Below are 22,684 nucleotides of genomic sequence, written 5' to 3'. Positions count from 1 at the left end.
AGAGGTCTGGCATTGATGATGGCAGTTTCGTGACTTAGCGTTGAATGACCCTGTTGGGTCAAGGAGAATCCTGGATTCTACACCAATCATCCTCTCCCAGGCACCACCCATGTGAGAGGCATGTGGCGGGTTGAATATCCAGATGCAGCCCTGTTCTGACACATAGGTATCCAAGGAATCGTCGTTGATGTTCGAGGGGATCTTATGTTCCTTGCAGGCCCCAATGAAATTGGTCCCACGGTTGGAACGAATCTGCTTTGCTGGGCCTCGGATCGAGAAGAAACGCCTCAGGGCGCTGATAAAGCTTGATGTATCCAGTGACTCAAGGACTTCAATATGAACGGCTCTCGCGCTCATACAGGTGAATATGACGGCCCACCGCTTACTGTGGGCGAGGCCTCTTGTCTGGCGAGAGGCAACGGTCCATGGACCAAACACATCCAGGCCGACGTGGGTGAACAGAGGCTCGGTGGAAAGACGATCAGCAGGAAGGCTGGCCATCTTCTGTGCCTAAGGAGGACAGCGAAGTCTCCGACAGGTGACACACTGGTGGATGATGCTGTTCACGCACCTTTTACCGCCAACTACCCAAAGACCGGTTGTACCGATGGCTCCCTCTGTGAAAAGGCATCCCTGATGTTGGATCCGTTTGTGTTAAAGCCTCACCAGTGAAGTTGCGACGTGATGCTTCCCCGGAATGATCAGGGGGTTCTTCTCGTCATGTCCAAGTTTTGCTTCTGTGATGCGACCCCCAACTCTCAGAAGGCCGTCTTTATCAATTAATGGATCTAAGGCTCTCAGAGAGCTTTCTTAGGGAATTCTTTCCTTGGTTCCTGATCCACTCAAACTCTTGGATTGATTTCCTCTTGGACTGTCCGTATGACGATATCCTTTGACTGAGAGAATCTGTCTGGTGTGCATGCTGTCCTTACAGTTGCTGTTTTTTCCCGCTGTAGTGTTGAAGAGACGAGGGATGTGGATGAGGTGAGTGATGGCACGAGTCTGCGACTTCCACGCAGAGAACCTTGAAAAGCGTAAGGAAGTTGTCTTCAGTGTGGACACTTGGGGGGCAAACGTCAGCTCTCTGAGGGGGGGGAAAAGCATCCCTTTCAAGACAGAGACTGGCGTGTCAGAAACGCTGGGCCAGAGAGCCAGGTTGTGTCTGAGAGGTATGCTGATCTGTAGGTAGATGGCACCACTGTTCTGGACGTGTAGATCTCCTTATCCGATGGACTCGATTACTGACAGACGTAGAAACGCCAGGTCTCATTGTAGATGTAGCCTAACACCACCTCGCTGTCTGTGTGGAAGGTTGTATCATCAAGTTCAATGTCTATTTCTGAGGTGATGAGCTCGGCCAACTCGACTGCTGCGCAGAGTTCCAACCTTGGAATCGTGTGTTCTGGGCGTGCCGTCAGTTTTGCTTTACCCATAACAAAAGCCCATGTGACTCAATCCTTTGACGTCTGTCACTTTGAGGTAGGCAACTGCGGCTATTGCCTTCGTGGATGCATCCGAGAATATGCATAGTTCTCTTCGTCTCGCTTCTGAGGGTGAGACCTTAGTGGTGGCCCAAGGGCTTTGTAGGTTACATAGCTCTTTCAAAGACTCTCTCCATGCAACTCATGGCTCCTCCATTTCTGGAGGCAGGGGGGAGTCCCATTCGCCGTTGGCCATTGTGAGCTCCCTGAGAATAGACTTGCCTTGAATGGTGACAGGGGAGACAAATCCCAATGGGTCGTACAGACTGTTCCCAGTTGATAGTACTCCTCGGTGTGTGAAGTGCTTCTCATCTTCGGCTACCTTGAAGGTGAAAGTCTCGGTCCTGAGGTCCCAGTTGAGACCCAAGCTGCGCTGCATAGGCAGAGTGTCTGACCCTATGTCAAGATCTTTGAGGTCATTTGCGTGATCTTGAGATTGAAATGCTTCCATTACCTCCTTTCTTGAGGCAATGTTGTGTAACCTCAGATTAGAGTTGGCGATAATCTCTTGTGCTCTCTTGAGCATCTTGGACTGTAAGAAATGAATTTATGCAGGTTGATCGGGAGCTTGGGCATTCCGCAATCTCTCTTTCACCAAGAAGAGTTTTGAGACATGGCTCGAAGAGAGTAGGGCGTCCTTTCTCCAAAGTGTTTGTGTAAAAAGTACTCACTGAGAGAGGCTTGTGAATGCTCCCCAGGCAGACATTGCCTATTATGACCCACCCGAGGTCAAGCTTCTGGGCGTATGGTGAGTCATGGGACCCATTAACTTGCTTGCGCGCTTTGTAGACTCTGATAATGTCTCTTCCAAGAAGGAGCATTATGAGAGCCTTGGGTTCGAGTTCTGGGATGAGGTGAGCAAGGGGTTTCAGGTGAGCAGGGGGTTTCAGGTGAGCATGGGGTTTCAGGTGAGCATGGGGTTTCAGGTGAGCAAGGGGTTTCAGGTGAGCAAGGGGTTTCAGGTGAGCATGGGGTTTCAGGTGAGCAAGGGGTTTCAGGTGAGCAGGGGGTTTCAGGTGAGCATGGGGTTTCAGGTGAGCATGGGGTTTCAGGTGAGCATGGGGTTTCAGGTGAGCATGGGATTTCAGGTGAGCAGGGGGTTTCAGGTGAGCAGGGGGTTTCAGGTGAGCAAGGGGTTTCAGGTGAGCATGGTGGAGTGCTACATCTCTTATTACACTCGATAAGAGTTGGCAGTGGAAGACTGACTTGCCCATCCATAGATTCTACCTGGTAGCCGTTGCCTCTTCTGCCTACTTGTCTCCATCACTCCAGCGCAGGTCTTAAGGGAGTAGGGAGAGCTGGGGCCTTGTACCCTGAAGATATCGAAGAACCACCAATGATCTGTTGCTTTGCTCGTCGAGGATGGTATAGAATTTTACTGCTCTCTCTCGGTTGCCTGTTGGGTAGATTTTGACGAGGCAGATCTTAGAGAAAGACTTGTCGGTGAGGTTCCTACCGCAGACTTGACTTAGATGTTACGTCGAAAGGAGGTGTGAGCTCTTTCTCCCCACTGTGCTCTGTAGGAAGGTCTGCTTTTTGACCCAGGGGGTTGGTCCTAGATGAAGGGCGGTGAAAAACACACAACTTAGGACAGGGAGTAAAAAGAATATGGAGCAAAACGAACAGGGAAAACAAAAACTCAGATTTCTTTCAACTTTATATAGCTTGAGCTTGAATTCACACCTCAGGTGATGTGAAGTGTCTCCCCAACATCTCTTAAACTCCACTGGAGCACTGGGCCAGCCACTCCTAAATAGCACCTGGGCCAACAGGTGAAACACTTTCCCACTAACGATATGGCAGCCAGCACAGGTGTAACGCATACTGACTGACGAGGTGACACCAATCTGTGCACCTTACGTGCTAAAATGCTATACGTGCTAAAATGCTATACGTGCTAAAATGCTATACGTGCTAAAAGTCCAACCTCTTAAAATGGAAAAACCAAAACTTTTAACAGGACCAAGATGATGAATCCACCATCCAAACCCAAGCCTAGGTTACCTTGAACGGAAAGGCTCTGGAGCAACGAACCGCCCTTGCTGTCTCTGCCAGGCCGGTTCCCCTCTCTCCACTGGGATTCTCTGCCTCTAACCCTATTACAAGGGCTGAGTCACTGGCTTACGGGTGCTCTTTCATGTCGTCCCTAGGAGGGGTGCGTCACTTAAGTGGGTTGAGTCACTGACGTGATCTTCCTGTCTGGGTTGGAGCCCCCCCTTGGTTTGTGCTGTGGTGGAGATCTTTGTGGGCTATACTCGGCCTTGTCTCAGGATTGTAAGTTGGTGGTTGAGGATATCCCTCTAGTGGTGCGGGGGCTGTGCTTTGGCAAAGTGGGTGGGGTTATATCCTTCCTGTTTGGCCCTGTCCGGGGGTTTCTTCGGATGGGGCCACAGTGTCTCCTGACCGCTCCTGTCTCAGCCTCCAGTATTTATGCTGCAGTAGTTTATGTGTCGGGGGGCTAGGGTCAGTTGGTTATACCTGGAGTACTTCTCCTGTCTTATCCAGTGTCCTGTGTGAATTTAAGTATGCTCTCTCTAATTCTCTCGTTCTCTCTTTCTCTCTGAGAACCTGAGCCCTAGGACCATACGTCAGGACTACCGGGCATGATGACACCTTGCTGTCCCCAGTCCGCCTGGCCTTGCTGCTATTCCAGTTTCAACTGTTCTGCCTGCGGTTACGGAACCCCTACCTGTCCCAGACCTGCTGTTTTCAACTCTTAATGATCGGCTATGAAAAGCCAACTGAGATTTATTCCTGATTATTATTTGACCATGCTTGTCATTTATGAACATTTTGAAAATCTTGGCTCTCTCTAATTTTCTCCTTCTCTCTTTCTTTCTCTCGGAGGACCTGAGCCCTAGGACCATACGTCGGGACTACCGGCCGTGGTGACTCCTTGCTGTCCCCAGTCCGCCTGGCCTTGCTGCTATTCCAGTTTCAACTGTTCTGCCTGCGGTTATGGAACCGCCACCTGTCCCAGACCTGTTGTTTTTCAACTCTTAATGATCAGCTATGAAAAGCCAACTGAAAATTATTCATGATTATTATTTGACCATGCTTGTCACTTATGAACATTTTTGAACATCTTGGCATAGTTCTGTTATAATCTCCACCCGGCACAGCCAGAAGAGGACTGGCCACCCCTCATAGCCTGGTTCCTCTCTAGGTTTCTTCCTAGGTTTTGGCCTTTCTAGGGAGTTTTTCCTAGCCACCGTGCTTCTACACCTGCATTACTAGCTGTTTGGGATTTTAGGCTGGGTTTCTGTACAGCACTTCGAGATATTAGCTGATGTACGAAGGGCTATATAAAATAAAATTGATTGATTGATTGACCTTCAGTGTCCTGTCCCCAGGTGGGGTTAGGGTTAAGCCCAGTAGGTTACCTTCAGTGTCCTGTCCCCAGGTGGGGTCGGGTTAAGCCCAGTAGGTTACCTTCAGTGTCCCCAGGTGGGTTAGGGTTAAGCCCAGTAGGTTACCTTCAGTGTCCTGTCCCCAGGTGGGGTCGGGTTAAGCCCAGTAGGTTACCTTCAGTGTCCCCAGGTGGGTTAGGGTTAAGCCCAGTAGGTTACCTTCAGTGTCCCCAGGTGGGTTAGGGTTAAGCCCAGTAGGTTACCTTCAGTGTCCCCAGGTGGGTTAGGGTTAAGCCCAGTAGGTTACCTTCAGTGTCCTGTCCCCAGGTGGGTTCGGGTTAAGCCCAGTAGGTTACCTTCAGTGTCCCCAGGTGGGTTAGGGTTAAGCCCAGTAGGTTACCTTCAGTGTCTCCAGGTGGGTTCGGGTTAAGCCCAGTAGGTTACCTTCAGTGTCCTGTCCCCAGGTGGGTTCGGGTTAAGCCCAGTAGGTTACCTTCAGTGTCTCCAGGTGGGTTCGGGTTAAGCCCAGTAGGTTACCTTCAGTGTCCTGTCCCCAGGTGGGTTCGGGTTAAGCCAAGTAGGTTACCTTCAGTGTCCTATCCCCAGGTGGGTTAGGGTTAAGCCCAGTAGGTTACCTTCAGTGTCCTGTCCCCAGGTGGGTTAGGGTTAAGCCCAGTAGGTTACCTTCAGTGTCCCCAGGTGGGTTAGGGTTAAGCCCAGTAGGTTACCTTCAGTGTCCTGTCCCCAGGTGGGTTCGGGTTAAGCCCAGTAGGTTACCTTCAGTGTCCCCAGGTGGGTTAGGGTTAAGCCCAGTAGGTTACCTTCAGTGTCCTGTCCCCAGGTGGGTTAGGGTTAAGCCCAGTAGGTTACCTTCAGTGTCCCCAGGTGGGTTAGGGTTAAGCCCAGTAGGTTACCTTCAGTGTCCCCAGGTGGGTTAGGGTTAAGCCCAGTAGGTTACCTTCAGTGTCCTGTCCCCAGGTGGGTTAGGGTTAAGCCCCGTAGGTTACCTTCAGTGTCCTAACCCCAGGTGGGTTCGGGTTAAGCCCAGTAGGTTACCTTCAGTGTCTCCAGGTGGGTTCGGGTTAAGCCCAGTAGGTTACCTTCAGTGTCTCCAGGTGGGTTCGGGTTAAGCCCAGTAGGTTACCTTCAGTGTCCTAACCCCAGGTGGGTTAGGGTTAAGCCCCGTAGGTTACCTTCAGTGTCCTATCCCCAGGTGGGTTAGGGTTAAGCCCAGTAGGTTACCTTCAGTGTCCCCAGGTGGGTTAGGGTTAAGCCCAGTAGGTTACCTTCAGTGTCCTATCCCCAGGTGGGTTCGGGTTAAGCCCAGTAGGTTACCTTCAGTGTCCCCAGGTGGGTTAGGGTTAAGCCCAGTAGGTTACCCTCAGTGTCCTGACCCCAGGTGGGTTAGGGTTAAGCCCAGTAGGTTACCTTCAGTGTCCTGTCCCCAGGTGGGTTAGGGTTAAGCCCAGTAGGTTACCTTCAGTGTCCCCAGGTGGGTTAGGGTTAAGCCCAGTAGGTTACCTTCAGTGTCCTGTACCCAGGTGGGTTAGGGTTAAGCCCAGTAGGTTACCTTCAGTGTCCTATCCCCAGGTGGGTTAGGGTTAAGCCCAGTAGGTTACCTTCAGTGTCCTATCCCCAGGTGGGTTAGGGTTAAGCCCAGTAGGTTACCTTCAGTGTCCTATCCCCAGGTGGGTTAGGGTTAAGCCCAGTAGGTTACCTTCAGTGTCCTGTCCCCAGGTGGGTTCGGGTTAAGCCCAGTAGGTTACCTTCAGTGTACCCAGGTGGGTTAGGGTTAAGCCCAGTAGGTTACCTTCAGTGTCCCCAGGTGGGTTAGGGTTAAGCCCAGTAGGTTACCTTCAGTGTCCTGTCCCCAGGTGGGTTAGGGTTAAGCCCAGTAGGTTACCTTCAGTGTCCTATCCCCAGGTGGGTTCGGGTTAAGCCCAGTAGGTTACCTTCAGTGTCTCCAGGTGGGTTAGGGTTAAGCCCAGTAGGTTACCTTCAGTGTCCCCAGGTGGGTTAGGGTTAAGCCCAGTAGGTTACCTTCAGTGTCCTGTCTCCAGGTGGGTTCGGGTTAAGCCCAGTAGGTTACCTTCAGTGTCCCCAGGTGGGTTCGGGTTAAGCCCAGTAGGTTACCTTCAGTGTACCCAGGTGGGTTCGGGTTAAGCCCAGTAGGTTACCTTCAGTGTCCTATCCCCAGGTGGGTTAGGGTTAAGCCCAGTAGGTTACCTTCAGTGTCCTGTACCCAGGTGGGTTAGGGTTAAGCCCAGTAGGTTACCTTCAGTGTCCTATCCCCAGGTGGGTTAGGGTTAAGCCCAGTAGGTTACCTTCAGTGTCCTATCCCCAGGTGGGTTAGGGTTAAGCCCAGTAGGTTACCTTCAGTGTCCTGTCCCCAGGTGGGTTCGGGTTAAGCCCAGTAGGTTACCTTCAGTGTACCCAGGTGGGTTAGGGTTAAGCCCAGTAGGTTACCTTCAGTGTCCTGTCCCCAGGTGGGTTCGGGTTAAGCCCAGTAGGTTACCTTCAGTGTCCTATCCCCAGGTGGGTTCGGGTTAAGCCCAGTAGGTTACCTTCAGTGTCCTGTCCCCAGGTGGGTTAGGGTTAAGCCCAGTAGGTTACCTTCAGTGTCCTGTCCCCAGGTGGGTTAGGGTTAAGCCCAGTAGGTTACCTTCAGTGTCCTATCCCCAGGTGGGTTCGGGTTAAGCCCAGTAGGTTACCTTCAGTGTCTCCAGGTGGGTTAGGGTTAAGCCCAGTAGGTTACCTTCAGTGTCCCCAGGTGGGTTAGGGTTAAGCCCAGTAGGTTACCTTCAGTGTCCTGTCTCCAGGTGGGTTCGGGTTAAGCCCAGTAGGTTACCTTCAGTGTCCCCAGGTGGGTTCGGGTTAAGCCCAGTAGGTTACCTTCAGTGTACCCAGGTGGGTTCGGGTTAAGCCCAGTAGGTTACCTTCAGTGTCCTATCCCCAGGTGGGTTAGGGTTAAGCCCAGTAGGTTACCTTCAGTGTCCTGTACCCAGGTGGGTTAGGGTTAAGCCCAGTAGGTTACCTTCAGTGTCCTATCCCCAGGTGGGTTAGGGTTAAGCCCAGTAGGTTACCTTCAGTGTCCTATCCCCAGGTGGGTTAGGGTTAAGCCCAGTAGGTTACCTTCAGTGTCCTGTCCCCAGGTGGGTTCGGGTTAAGCCCAGTAGGTTACCTTCAGTGTACCCAGGTGGGTTAGGGTTAAGCCCAGTAGGTTACCTTCAGTGTCCTGTCCCCAGGTGGGTTCGGGTTAAGCCCAGTAGGTTACCTTCAGTGTCCTATCCCCAGGTGGGTTCGGGTTAAGCCCAGTAGGTTACCTTCAGTGTCCTGTCCCCAGGTGGGTTCGGGTTAAGCCCAGTAGGTTACCTTCAGTGTCCCCAGGTGGGTTAGGGTTAAGCCCAGTAGGTTACCTTCAGTGTCCCCAGGTGGGTTAGGGTTAAGCCCAGTAGGTTACCTTCAGTGTCCCCAGGTGGGTTAGGGTTAAGCCCAGTAGGTTACCTTCAGTGTCCTGTCCCCAGGTGGGTTCGGGTTAAGCCCAGTAGGTTACCTTCAGTGTCCCCAGGTGGGTTAGGGTTAAGCCCAGTAGGTTACCTTCAGTGTCTCCAGGTGGGTTCGGGTTAAGCCCAGTAGGTTACCTTCAGTGTCCTGTCCCCAGGTGGGTTCGGGTTAAGCCCAGTAGGTTACCTTCAGTGTCCTGTCCCCAGGTGGGTTCGGGTTAAGCCAAGTAGGTTACCTTCAGTGTCCTATCCCCAGGTGGGTTAGGGTTAAGCCCAGTAGGTTACCTTCAGTGTCCCCAGGTGGGTTAGGGTTAAGCCCAGTAGGTTACCTTCAGTGTCCTGTCCCCAGGTGGGTTCGGGTTAAGCCCAGTAGGTTACCTTCAGTGTCCCCAGGTGGGTTAGGGTTAAGCCCAGTAGGTTACCTTCAGTGTCCTGTCCCCAGGTGGGTTAGGGTTAAGCCCAGTAGGTTACCTTCAGTGTCCCCAGGTGGGTTAGGGTTAAGCCCAGTAGGTTACCTTCAGTGTCCCCAGGTGGGTTAGGGTTAAGCCCAGTAGGTTACCTTCAGTGTCCTGTCCCCAGGTGGGTTAGGGTTAAGCCCCGTAGGTTACCTTCAGTGTCCTAACCCCAGGTGGGTTCGGGTTAAGCCCAGTAGGTTACCTTCAGTGTCTCCAGGTGGGTTCGGGTTAAGCCCAGTAGGTTACCTTCAGTGTCTCCAGGTGGGTTCGGGTTAAGCCCAGTAGGTTACCTTCAGTGTCCTAACCCCAGGTGGGTTAGGGTTAAGCCCCGTAGGTTACCTTCAGTGTCCTATCCCCAGGTGGGTTAGGGTTAAGCCCAGTAGGTTACCTTCAGTGTCCCCAGGTGGGTTAGGGTTAAGCCCAGTAGGTTACCTTCAGTGTCCTATCCCCAGGTGGGTTCGGGTTAAGCCCAGTAGGTTACCTTCAGTGTCCCCAGGTGGGTTAGGGTTAAGCCCAGTAGGTTACCCTCAGTGTCCTGACCCCAGGTGGGTTAGGGTTAAGCCCAGTAGGTTACCTTCAGTGTCCTGTCCCCAGGTGGGTTAGGGTTAAGCCCAGTAGGTTACCTTCAGTGTCCCCAGGTGGGTTAGGGTTAAGCCCAGTAGGTTACCTTCAGTGTCCTGTACCCAGGTGGGTTAGGGTTAAGCCCAGTAGGTTACCTTCAGTGTCCTATCCCCAGGTGGGTTAGGGTTAAGCCCAGTAGGTTACCTTCAGTGTCCTATCCCCAGGTGGGTTAGGGTTAAGCCCAGTAGGTTACCTTCAGTGTCCTATCCCCAGGTGGGTTAGGGTTAAGCCCAGTAGGTTACCTTCAGTGTCCTGTCCCCAGGTGGGTTCGGGTTAAGCCCAGTAGGTTACCTTCAGTGTACCCAGGTGGGTTAGGGTTAAGCCCAGTAGGTTACCTTCAGTGTCCCCAGGTGGGTTAGGGTTAAGCCCAGTAGGTTACCTTCAGTGTCCTGTCCCCAGGTGGGTTAGGGTTAAGCCCAGTAGGTTACCTTCAGTGTCCTATCCCCAGGTGGGTTCGGGTTAAGCCCAGTAGGTTACCTTCAGTGTCTCCAGGTGGGTTAGGGTTAAGCCCAGTAGGTTACCTTCAGTGTCCCCAGGTGGGTTAGGGTTAAGCCCAGTAGGTTACCTTCAGTGTCCTGTCTCCAGGTGGGTTCGGGTTAAGCCCAGTAGGTTACCTTCAGTGTCCCCAGGTGGGTTCGGGTTAAGCCCAGTAGGTTACCTTCAGTGTACCCAGGTGGGTTCGGGTTAAGCCCAGTAGGTTACCTTCAGTGTCCTATCCCCAGGTGGGTTAGGGTTAAGCCCAGTAGGTTACCTTCAGTGTCCTGTACCCAGGTGGGTTAGGGTTAAGCCCAGTAGGTTACCTTCAGTGTCCTATCCCCAGGTGGGTTAGGGTTAAGCCCAGTAGGTTACCTTCAGTGTCCTATCCCCAGGTGGGTTAGGGTTAAGCCCAGTAGGTTACCTTCAGTGTCCTGTCCCCAGGTGGGTTCGGGTTAAGCCCAGTAGGTTACCTTCAGTGTACCCAGGTGGGTTAGGGTTAAGCCCAGTAGGTTACCTTCAGTGTCCTGTCCCCAGGTGGGTTCGGGTTAAGCCCAGTAGGTTACCTTCAGTGTCCTATCCCCAGGTGGGTTCGGGTTAAGCCCAGTAGGTTACCTTCAGTGTCCTATCCCCAGGTGGGTTCGGGTTAAGCCCAGTAGGTTACCTTCAGTGTCCTATCCCCAGGTGGGTTCGGGTTAAGCCCAGTAGGTTACCTTCAGTGTCCTGTCCCCAGGTGGGTTAGGGTTAAGCCCAGTAGGTTACCTTCAGTGTCCTGTACCCAGGTGGGTTAGGGTTAAGCCCAGTAGGTTACCTTCAGTGTCCTGTCCCCAGGTGGGTTAGGGTTAAGCCCCGTAGGTTACCTTCAGTGTCCTATCCCCAGGTGGGTTAGGGTTAAGCCCAGTAGGTTACCTTCAGTGTCCTGTCCCCAGGTGGGTTAGGGTTAAGCCCAGTAGGTTACCTTCAGTGTCCTGTCCCCAGGTGGGTTAGGGTTAAGCCCAGTAGGTTACCTTCAGTGTCCTGTCCCCAGGTGGGTTAGGGTTAAGCCCAGTAGGTTACCTTCAGTGTCCTATCCCCAGGTGGGTTAGGGTTAAGCCCAGTAGGTTACCTTCAGTGTCCTGTCCCCAGGTGGGTTAGGGTTAAGCCCAGTAGGTTACCTTCAGTGTCCCCAGGTGGGTTAGGGTTAAGCCCAGTAGGTTACCTTCAGTGTCCTAACCCCAGGTGGGTTAGGGTTAAGCCCAGTAGGTTACCTTCAGTGTCCTGTCCCCAGGTGGGTTAGGGTTAAGCCCAGTAGGTTACCTTCAGTGTCCCCAGGTGGGTTCGGGTTAAGCCCAGTAGGTTACCTTCAGTGTCCTAACCCCAGGTGGGTTAGGGTTAAGCCCAGTAGGTTACCTTCAGTGTCCTGTCCCCAGGTGGGTTAGGGTTAAGCCCAGTAGGTTACCTTCAGTGTCCCCAGGTGGGTTAGGGTTAAGCCCAGTAGGTTACCTTCAGTGTCCTAACCCCAGGTGGGTTAGGGTTAAGCCCAGTAGGTTACCTTCAGTGTCCCCAGGTGGGTTAGGGTTAAGCCCAGTAGGTTACCTTCAGTGTCCTGTCCCCAGGTAGGTTAGGGTTAAGCCCAGTAGGTTACCTTCAGTGTCTCCAGGTGGGTTCGGGTTAAGCCCAGTAGGTTACCTTCAGTGTCTCCAGGTAGGTTAGGGTTAAGCCCAGTAGGTTACCTTCAGTGCCCTGTACCCAGGTGGGTTAGGGTTAAGCCCAGTAGGTTACCTTCAGTGTCTCCAGGTGGGTTAGGGTTAAGCCCAGTAGGTTACCTTCAGTGTACCCAGGTGGGTTAGGGTTAAGCCCAGTAGGTTACCTTCAGTGTACCCAGGTGGGTTAGGGTTAAGCCCAGTAGGTTACCTTCAGTGTCCTATCCCCAGGTGGGTTAGGGTTAAGCCCAGTAGGTTACCTTCAGTGTCCTGTCCCCAGGTGGGTTAGGGTTAAGCCCAGTAGGTTACCTTCAGTGTCCTGTCCCCAGGTGGGTTAGGGTTAAGCCCAGTAGGTTACCTTCAGTGTCCTATCCCCAGGTGGGTTAGGGTTAAGCCCAGTAGGTTACCTTCAGTGTCCTGTCCCCAGGTGGGTTAGGGTTAAGCCCAGTAGGTTACCTTCAGTGTCCCCAGGTGGGTTAGGGTTAAGCCCAGTAGGTTACCTTCAGTGTCCTAACCCCAGGTGGGTTAGGGTTAAGCCCAGTAGGTTACCTTCAGTGTCCTGTCCCCAGGTGGGTTAGGGTTAAGCCCAGTAGGTTACCTTCAGTGTCCCCAGGTGGGTTCGGGTTAAGCCCAGTAGGTTACCTTCAGTGTCCTAACCCCAGGTGGGTTAGGGTTAAGCCCAGTAGGTTACCTTCAGTGTCCTGTCCCCAGGTGGGTTAGGGTTAAGCCCAGTAGGTTACCTTCAGTGTCCCCAGGTGGGTTAGGGTTAAGCCCAGTAGGTTACCTTCAGTGTCCTAACCCCAGGTGGGTTAGGGTTAAGCCCAGTAGGTTACCTTCAGTGTCCCCAGGTGGGTTAGGGTTAAGCCCAGTAGGTTACCTTCAGTGTCCTGTCCCCAGGTAGGTTAGGGTTAAGCCCAGTAGGTTACCTTCAGTGTCTCCAGGTGGGTTCGGGTTAAGCCCAGTAGGTTACCTTCAGTGTCTCCAGGTAGGTTAGGGTTAAGCCCAGTAGGTTACCTTCAGTGCCCTGTACCCAGGTGGGTTAGGGTTAAGCCCAGTAGGTTACCTTCAGTGTCTCCAGGTGGGTTAGGGTTAAGCCCAGTAGGTTACCTTCAGTGTACCCAGGTGGGTTAGGGTTAAGCCCAGTAGGTTACCTTCAGTGTACCCAGGTGGGTTAGGGTTAAGCCCAGTAGGTTACCTTCAGTGTCCTATCCCCAGGTGGGTTAGGGTTAAGCCCAGTAGGTTACCTTCAGTGTCTCCAGGTGGGTTAGGGTTAAGCCCAGTAGGTTACCTTCAGTGTCCTGTCTCCAGGTGGGTTCGGAGTTCAAGTGTCGGGGTCCTTTAGGGATGGCCGGCCACTTCTCCCCGTCTGAAGAGCAGATATGGGTGGGCAGCTTCATGGAGATATCTGGCCACCCTCCACCGTTCACTGACGGCTCCTCTCTCCAGCTGGTGGACACTAGAGGGAGACATGGATCGGTCAGTGTTACTTTGGCTTAGTGAATATGTGTTATCCTTCCACGGACACACTCTGGATGCAACAAGCTGTGTTCTTTACAGGAAAGGACAGTCCAGGATCAAATATGTCTGTACAGGATTGAACAGTTGACGGGACAAGAATCAGACTAGGAGACAGCGGTACTTTACCTGGTGTCGTGATAGAATCTCCTTTCCCAGTCCTCAGGTGCAAGGGCTCTACGGGGGAAGAGAAGATACTGTCTCAATGGAGAGAACAAACTGAAAATGTTGCTCACAAGGGAACTAAGAGAGAAAATCACTGACAACCAAACAGACAGCGGTTCTGAAAGGCACCTATCACGGATGCCCAACATCCGGAGCCCTCCTCAGGAGATCACATAACACCGGGGCCCTCCTCAGGAGATCACATAACACCGGGGCCCTCCTCAGGAGATCACATAACACCGGGGCCCTCCTCAGGAGATCACATAACACCGGGGCCCTCCTCAGGAGATCACATAACACCGGGGCCCTCCTCAGGAGATCACATAACACCGGGGCCCTCCTCAGGAGATGAGTGAAAGGAGTTTCAGGTGTTCAAATCCAACTAAAAAGGGAGTGAAATCTGACATCTGCTTTGGAATAAACTGGCCCTGTAAACTGGCCCTGTAAACTGGCCCTGTAAACTGGCCCTGTAAACGGCTTCTTACACACGTCTCTGTTCAATGTAGTACATGTTTTAACTACACACAGGTACATATCCTTGAGAGCCTCTGACACACTTTATGAAGACAAAAGACACAGTGAGTCAGTGCTAGGGTTGCAAGCTCTCAGTAACTTTCCCAAAATGCCCAGAGTCACCGATTTCCTATTTATTCCTTACTGATTCTGATGATCTTCCAACCAGGATTTCTGGGAAACGTGGGAAATTTACCAGCCTAATACAGATGGCATACCTCTGTTCTTCCTGTTGACCGGGGCGGTGAGAGGGGGCTGCTCCACCTGGCGGTGAGGTACCTCCACCCCCTCCGGGCTTCCTGACCCGTCAGGCCCCTTCTCCTTCCTCTTCTGCTGCCGCTTCTCCCGGTTACTCACCTTAGTCTCCCACGTACCTGGAAGAGAGAGCAGGGGTTTGGTTTCTTTAAATCAACTAGGATTATAAAATGTTGTTTCATCTCCCTACCTTTAAGAGATCTGGGGTGAATTTTCCCCTGGGTACAGATGTAGTATCAGTTTCCCCTCCCCCATTCTAACCTTGAGGGTATTTCCATGGTAACCAGATGTAGGATCAGCGTCCCCTCCCCCATTCTAACCTTGAGGGTATTTCCATGGTAACCAGATGTAGGATCAGCGTCCCCTCCCCCATTCTAACCTTGAGGGTATTTCCATGGTAACCAGATGTAGGATCAGCGTCCCCTCCCCCATTCTAACCTTGAGGGTATTTCCATGGTAACCAGATGTAGGATCAGCGTCCCCTCCCCCATTCTAACCTTGAGGGTATTTCCAAGGTAACCAGATGTAGGATCAGCGTCCCCTCCCCCATTCTAACCTTGAGGGTATTTCCATGGTAACCAGATGTAGGATCAGCGTCCCCTCCCCCATTCTAACCTTGAGGGTATTTCCATGGTAACCAGATGTAGGATCAGCGTCCCCTCCCCCATTCTAACCTTGAGGGTATTTCCATGGTAACCAGATGTAGGATCAGCGTCCCCTCCCCCATTCTAACCTTGAGGGTATTTCCAAGGTAACGGATTTGCGCCGAGACTGATTTTCCATTTCAAATGTATGCCAAAAAAATTAAAAATTATTTTGTAGTTTAACAAACCATACAACTCTATGCACGACTACTTATAACATTTTACAAAAACATTTACTGAAAGAGCTGTGCATTTGCAAAGTTTGGAAACAGAATTTTGGTAAAATCTGACAAAAAGTTGTGTCCACGTTTTCCAAAAACGTTTAAATATCTGCTCTGGATTAAGATTAAAAAATGTCTGCAGAAAGAAAATGGGGTGTCAGCTATGACATGACACTTTGAAAAATATATATATTTTGGGTTGATGAACTAAAGTAAGTGAAGTGGATTTATACCCAGGAACAGAACAGTGGATCCTTGATCTGAACTACACAGAAATCCATAATTACAGATATGAATAGCATTCTCTTCATGGTGATGTATCCTAAATAGGTACACAAAAAAGGTCGAAATACACATTATCCTCCATTGCATATTTTGGTATTATTCTACACACTGGCTATTATTTTAATGAGCCCAAACACAATCAAATTTGGTTGGTTCGAATCCAAATCTGAACCAATCATAGACTTCCATGTTTGACAAGTTTGGACATCAAAGCATAGTAGATTAGACTACAGTCCAGTACTAGTGTCGTCATGATATCATGATACCAGGTTGAAATATCATGATACCCGATACCGTCATGGACACAAAAACAAAGGCGTATTAGCCAAAAAGTCCCAGAATGACACTTTATCCAGACAGATCATCTCAGCTACTACGCTGTTTAATATCATTACATTTGAAAATGTTTGTAAATTTGTTTTAGAGACAGCTATGTATGCATTAATGAATCAATGAGACAATCCATTTGACTTATCAATCTAACTACAAAACAACAACGGTACAAATGTATATCTCTTTTGATAAACTGGATAAATCAAGATGTGGCCTAGGTCTAGTCACAATACAGGTTAACACATATTCAATAGGAGTATGAATGCATTGAGTTAGTCAGCCTGTTTTAGCTGGTATCATGGGGCTATAGATGACAAACAACCCCTTGCATCTCTTTTATAAAACGTGTGCGCTGTCTCTGAGAAAGTAATGACGTTATTCGCGAGGCAGAACGTGGCTGTGGAAACCAGACGGGAGGCAGAACGTGGCTGTGGGAACCAGACAGGAGGCAGAACGTGGCTGTGGAATCTAGTGGAAACCAGACGGGTGGCGAGGCAGAACGTGGCTGTAGAATCTAGTGGAAACCAGACGGGAGGCAGATCGTGGCTGTGGAATCTAGTGGAAACCAGACGGGAGGCAGAACGTGGCTGTGGAATCTAGTGGAAACCAGACGGGAGGCAGAATGTGGCTGTGGAATCTAGTGGAAACCAGACGGGAGGCAGATCGTGGCTGTGGAATCTAGTGGAAACCAGACGGGAGGCAGATCGTGGCTGTGGAATCTAGTGGAAACCAGACGGGAGGCAGAACGTGGCTGTGGAATCTAGTGGAAACCAGACGGGAGGCATATCGTGGCTGTGGAATCTAGTGGAAACCAGACGGGAGGCAGAACGTGGCTGTGGAATCTAGTGGAAACCAGACGGGAGGCAGAATGTGGCTGTGGAATCTAGTGGAAACCAGACGGGAGGCAGATCGTGGCTGTGGAATCTAGTGGAAACCAGACGGGAGGCAGATCGTGGCTGTGGAATCTAGTGGAAACCAGACGGGAGGCGAGGCAGATCGTGGCTGTGGAATCTAGTGGAAACCAGACGGGAGGCGAGGCAGAACGTGGCTGTGGAATCTAGTGGAAACCAGACGGGAGGCGAGGCAGATCGTGGCTGTGGAATCTAGTGGAAACCAGACGGGAGGCAGAACGTGGCTGTGGAATCTAGTGGAAACCAGACGGGAGGAAGAACGTGGCTGTGGAATCTAGTGGAAACCAGACGGGGGGCGAGGCAGAACGTGGCTGTGGAATCTAGTGGAAACCAGACGGGAGGCGAGGCAGAACGTGGCTGTGGAATCTAGTGGAAACCAGACGGGAGGCGAGGCAGAACGTGGCTGTGGAATCTAGTGGAAACCAGACGGGAGGCGAGGCAGAACGTGGCTGTGGAATCTAGTGGAAACCAGACGGGAGGCAGAACGTGGCTGTGGAATCTAGTGGAAACCAGACGGGAGGCGAGGCAGAACGTGGCTGTGGAATCTAGTGGAAACCAGACGGGAGGCAGAACGTGGCTGTGGAATCTAGTGGAAACCAGACGGGAGGCGAGGCAGAACGTGGCTGTGGAATCTAGTGGAAACCAGACGGGTGGCAGAACGTGGCTGTGGAATCTAGTGGAAACCAGACGGGTGGCAGAACGTGGCTGTGGAATCTAGTGGAAACCAGACGGGAGGCGAGGCAGAGCGTGGCTGTGGAATCTAGTGGAAACCAGACGGGAGGGCGAGGCAGAACGTGGCTGTGGAATCTAGTGGAAACCAGACGGGTGGCGAGGCAGAACGTGGCTGTGGAATCTAGTGGAAACCAGACGGGAGGCAGAACGTGGCTGTGGAATCTATTGGAAACCAGACGGGAGGCAGAACGTGGCTGTGGAATCTAGTGGAAACCAGACGGGAGGCAGAACGTGGCTGTGGAATCTAGTGGAAACCAGACGGGAGGCGAGGCAGAACGTGGCTGTGGAATCTAGTGGAAACCAGACGGGAGGCGAGGCAGAGCGTGGCTGTGGAATCTAGTGGAAACCAGACGGGTGGCGAGGCAGAACGTGGCTGTGGAATCTAGTGGAAACCAGACGGGAGGCAGAACGTGGCTGTGGAATCTAGTGGAAACCAGACGGGAGGCGAGGCAGAACGTGGCTGTGGAATCTAGTGGAAACCAGACGGGAGGCAGAACGTGGCTGTGGAATCTAGTGGAAACCAGACGGGAGGCAGAACGTGGCTGTGGAATCTATTGGAAACCAGACGGGAGGCAGAACGTGGCTGTGGAATCTAGTGGAAACCAGACGCGAGGCAGAACGTGGCTGTGGAATCTAGTGGAAACCAGACGGGAGGCGAGGCAGAACGTGGCTGTGGAATCTAGTGGAAACCAGACGGGAGGCAGAACGTGGCTGTGGAATCTAGTGGAAACCAGACGGGAGGCGAGGCAGAACGTGGCTGTGGAATCTAGTGGAAACCAGACGGGAGGCAAGCAGAACGTGGCTGTGGAATCTAGTGGAAACCAGACGGGAGGCGAGGCAGAGCGTGGCTGTGGAATCTAGTGGAAACCAGACGGGTGGCGAGGCAGAACGTGGCTGTGGAATCTAGTGGAAACCAGACGGGAGGCGAGGCAGAACGTGGCTGTGGAATCTAGTGGAAACCAGACGGGAGGCAGAACGTGGCTGTGGAATCTAGTGGAAACCAGACGGGAGGCGAGGCAGAACGTGGCTGTGGAATCTAGTGGAAACCAGACGGGAGGCGAGGCAGAGCGTGGCTGTGGAATCTAGTGGAAACCAGACGGGAGGCGAGGCAGAGCGTGGCTGTGGAATCTAGTGGAAACCAGACGGGAGGCGAGGCAGAACGTGGCTGTGGAATCTAGTGGAAACCAGACGGGAGGCAGAACGTGGCTGTGGAATCTAGTGGAAACCAGACGGGAGGCAGAACGTGGCTGTGGAATCTATTGGAAACCAGACGGGAGGCAGAACGTGGCTGTGGAATCTAGTGGAAACCAGACGCGAGGCAGAACGTGGCTGTGGAATCTAGTGGAAACCAGACGGGAGGCGAGGCAGAACGTGGCTGTGGAATCTAGTGGAAACCAGACGGGAGGCGAGGCAGAGCGTGGCTGTGGAATCTAGTGGAAACCAGACGGGTGGCGAGGCAGAACGTGGCTGTGGAATCTAGTGGAAACCAGACGGGAGGCGAGGCAGAACGTGGCTGTGGAATCTAGTGGAAACCAGACGGGAGGCGAGGCAGAGCGTGGCTGTGGAATCTAGTGGAAACCAGACGGGAGGGCGAGGCAGAGCGTGGCTGTGGAATCTAGTGGAAACCAGACGGGAGGCGAGGCAGAACGTGGCTGTGGAATCTAGTGGAAACCAGACGGGAGGCGAGGCAGAACGTGGCTGTGGAATCTAGTGGAAACCAGACGGGAGGCGAGGCAGATCGTGGCTGTGGAATCTAGTGGAAACCAGACGGGAGGCGAGGCAGAACGTGGCTGTGGAATCTAGTGGAAACCAGACGGGAGGCAGAACGTGGCTGTGGAATCTAGTGGAAACCAGACGGGAGGCAGAACGTGGCTGTGGAATCTAGTGGAAACCAGACGGGAGGGCGAGGCAGAACGTGGCTGTGGAATCTAGTGGAAACCAGACGGGAGGAAGAACGTGGCTGTGGAATCTAGTGGAAACCAGACGGGGGGCGAGGCAGAACGTGGCTGTGGAATCTAGTGGAAACCAGACGGGAGGCAGAACGTGGCTGTGGAATCTAGTGGAAACCAGACGGGAGGCAGAATGTGGCTGTGGAATCTAGTGGAAACCAGACGGGAGGCGAGGCAGAGCGTGGCTGTGGAATCTAGTGGAAACCAGACGGGAGGCAGAACGTGGCTGTGGAATCTAGTGGAAACCAGACGGGAGGCGAGGGAAACAAAGAAGTGATTAATAAAGTTTTGGGGACAATCAGCTTTGAAATCAGTATATTTTGCACTATGGTTAGCATATCACAAACCAAGTAGTAGGGTAGTGATTTAATGTTAGCGTCAGCTAGCAAGGGAAGTCAGCCTCCAATTAAAGCTGGAAGCTCCCATAGGGCAGCACACAATGGGCCCAGCGTCGTCCGGATTTGGGGTAGGCCGTCATTGTAAATAAGGACGTGTTCTAAAACTGACTTGCATAGTTAAATAAAAAGTTACATTTATTTTTAAAATGTTTTAAAATACTGGTACGTCTTGCATTCTATTGTTGTTTTGCGAACAGTAATGAACAGTTTCAACATTTCTACATGCCATGTTAAATTATTAAAGTATGTTAACTTTTGTGCAGCATGAGTGAGGAGCAGGGAGAACGACTGTCCCCCCTCATTGAAGCCAAAGTTCAGGGTCGACCGCAGTACTGCAGGCGTTGTTTGCAGAAAACAGGATCCCCATTATAGTGAATGGGAAAATGCCAATCTTCGTGTAAATAAATAGACATTTCAAAGACAATCATGGTACCAATAATTTATTTTCCATTACTCCAGATGTATTGGCCTTGAACCCATTACTTTAAGAATCAGTAGCTAATGGCAGCCTGCAGTACCCTGGTCGGCCTTCAACTTGAGATACTCAATGAGAGGGGGCAGCACTGAGCTAGCCTGCAACGTCACTTCCTGGAGTAGCTCAATGAGAGGGGGCAGCACTGAGCTAGCCTGCAACGTCACTTCCTGGAGTAGCTCAATGAGAGGGGGCAGCACTGAGCTAGCCTGCAACGTCACTTCCTGGAGTAGCTCAATGAGAGGGGGCAGCACTGAGCTAGCCTGCAACGTCACTTCCTGGAGTAGCTCAATGAGAGGGGGCAGCACTGAGCTAGCCTGCAACGTCACTTCCTGGAGAAGCTCAATGAGAGGGGGCAGCACTGAGCTAGCCTGCAACGTCACTTCCTGGAGTAGCTCAATGAGAGAGGGCAGCACTGAGCTAGCCTGCAACGTCACTTCCTGGAGTAGCTCAATGAGAGGGGGCAGCACTGAGCTAGCCTGCAACGTCACTTCCTGGAGTAGCTCAATGAGAGGGGGCAGCACTGAGCTAGCCTGCAACGTCACTTCCTGGAGTAGCTCAAACTGCACATGTTTTGTCCACATAGATCTCCCACATGAGACGCCATGTTTATCAGAATTCCTTGTTCGCAAATGCGCTAGAGTCTTCACATATACTGAACAAATGTATAAACATGCCAAATTATTAAGATTTGACTGAGTTACAGTTCATAAGGAAATCAGCTGATGTAAACACATTCATCAGGTCATGATCTAATGGATTTCACGACTGGGAATACAGACCTGCATCTTTAGGTCACAGTTAACTTTAAAAAGTAGGGGTGTGGATCAGAAAACCAGTCAGTATCTGGTGTGACCACCATTTGCCTCATGCAGCGAGACACATCTCCTTCACATAGAGTTGATCAGGCTGTTGATTGTGGCCTGTGGAATGTTGTCCCACTCCTCTTCAAATGGCTGTGCAAAGTCACTGAATATTGGCGGGAACTGGAACATGTGGTTGTACACGTCAATCCAGAGCATCCCAAACATGCTCAATGGGTGACAGGTCTGGTGAGTATGCAGGCCATGGAAGAAATGAAACATTTTCAACTTCCAGGAAGTATACAGATCCTTGTAAGTCCCAGACTTTATTATGTGTTATCCTCAATGATTTTAATCATGTGCATGTATGGCTTTTTCAAGTTTTATGTGTGCTTGTTTTTAAAAAAAGGCCAAATGAATAATGCTGAAACATGATGTGATGGCAGCGGATGAATAGCACGGCAATGGGCCTCAGGATCTCATCACTGTTTCTCTGTGCATTCAATTGGATTTTATCGATGGCAATTTGTGTTCATTGTCAGGAGCTTATGCCTGCCCATACCGTAACCCCACCATGGGGAACTCTATTCACAACGTTGACATCAGCAAACTGCTCACCCACACGATGCCGTACACGCTGTCTGCCATCTGCCCGGTACAGTTGAAAACCGAGATTCATCCTTGAAGAGCACACTTCCCCAGTGTGCCAGTAACCATCGAAGGTGAGAACTTGCTCACTGAGGTCGGTTACGACGCCAAACTGCAGTCAGGTCAAGACCCTGGTGAGGACCCTGGTGAGGACCCTGGTGAGGACCCTGGTGAGGACCCTGGTGAGGACCCTGGTGAAGACCCTGGTGAGGACCCTGGTGAAGACCCTGGTGAGGACCCTGGTGAGGACCCTGGTGAGGACCCTGGTGAAGACCCTGGTGAGGACCCTGGTGAAGACCCTGGTGAGGACCCTGGTGAGGACCCTGGTGAGGACCCTGGTGAGGACCCTGGTGAAGACCCTGGTGAGGACCCTGGTGAGGACCCTGGTGAGGACCCTGGTGAAGACCCTGGTGAGGACCCTGGTGAGGACCCTGGTGAGGACCCTGGTGAGGACCCTGGTGAAGACCCTGGTGAGGACCCTGGTGAGGACCCTGGTGAGGACCCTGGTGAGGACCCTGGTGAGGACCCTGGTGAGGACCCTGGTGAAGACCCTGGTGAGGACCCTGGTGAGGACCCTGGTGAGGACCCTGGTGAAGACCCTGGTGAGGACCCTGGTGAGGACCCTGGTGAGGACCCTGGTGAAGACCCTGGTGAGGACCCTGGTGAGGACCCTGGTGAGGACCCTGGTGAGGACCCTGGTGAGGACCCTGGTGAGGACCCTGGTGAGGACCCTGGTGAGGACCCTGGTGAGGACGACGAGCAGATGAGCTTCCCTGAGACAGTTTCTGACAGTTTGTGCAGAAAATCTTCATTTGTGCAAACCAACAGTTTCAGCAGCTGTCTGGGTGGCTGGGTTCAGATGATCCCAGGGTGAAGAAGCCGGATGGGGAGGTCCTGGGTTGGCTTGGTTACCCGTGGTCTGAGGTTGTGAGGCCAGTTGGACATACTGACAAATTCTCTAGAATGAGGAAGCTTATGGTAGAGAAATTAACATTAAATTCTCTGGCAACAACTCTGGTGGACATTCCTGCAGTCAGCATACCAATTATACGCTCCCTCAAAACCTGAGACATCTGTGGCATTGTCACAAAACTGCACATTTGAGAGTGGCCTTTTATTGTCCCCACCAGAAGGTGCACCTGTGTAATGATCATGCAGTTTAATCAGCTTCTCGATATGCCACACCTGTCAGGTGGATAGATTACCTTGGCAAAAGGAGAAATGCTCACTAACAGGGATGTTAACACATATTTTTGTTCAGTGTACACACAGTC

General features: G+C 51.9%; 1 protein-coding gene across 1 annotated transcript in view; it reads right to left on the bottom strand.

The window, feature by feature from the left end:
- Window positions 1-1,623: 1,623 nt before the first annotated feature.
- The window catches only part of LOC120041964 (protein LYRIC-like), a 35,441-nt gene continuing 14,380 nt past the window's right edge, over window positions 1,624-22,684 (bottom strand). Inside the window, exons 4-7 of the mRNA XM_038986839.1 lie at window positions 13,978-14,133; window positions 13,211-13,258; window positions 12,855-13,022; window positions 1,624-1,877 (exon numbers count right to left, since the gene is read on the bottom strand). Coding sequence (XP_038842767.1) covers window positions 1,624-1,877; window positions 12,855-13,022; window positions 13,211-13,258; window positions 13,978-14,133 — 626 coding nt within the window. The remainder of the gene's footprint in view (window positions 1,878-12,854; window positions 13,023-13,210; window positions 13,259-13,977; window positions 14,134-22,684) is intronic.

This window comes from Salvelinus namaycush, unplaced genomic scaffold (assembly GCF_016432855.1).
Source record: "Salvelinus namaycush isolate Seneca unplaced genomic scaffold, SaNama_1.0 Scaffold594, whole genome shotgun sequence".
Classification (NCBI taxonomy): domain Eukaryota; kingdom Metazoa; phylum Chordata; class Actinopteri; order Salmoniformes; family Salmonidae; genus Salvelinus; species Salvelinus namaycush.
The sequence above is the reverse complement of the archived record's forward strand: the minus strand, read 5'-3'. Positions and strand labels throughout refer to the sequence as shown.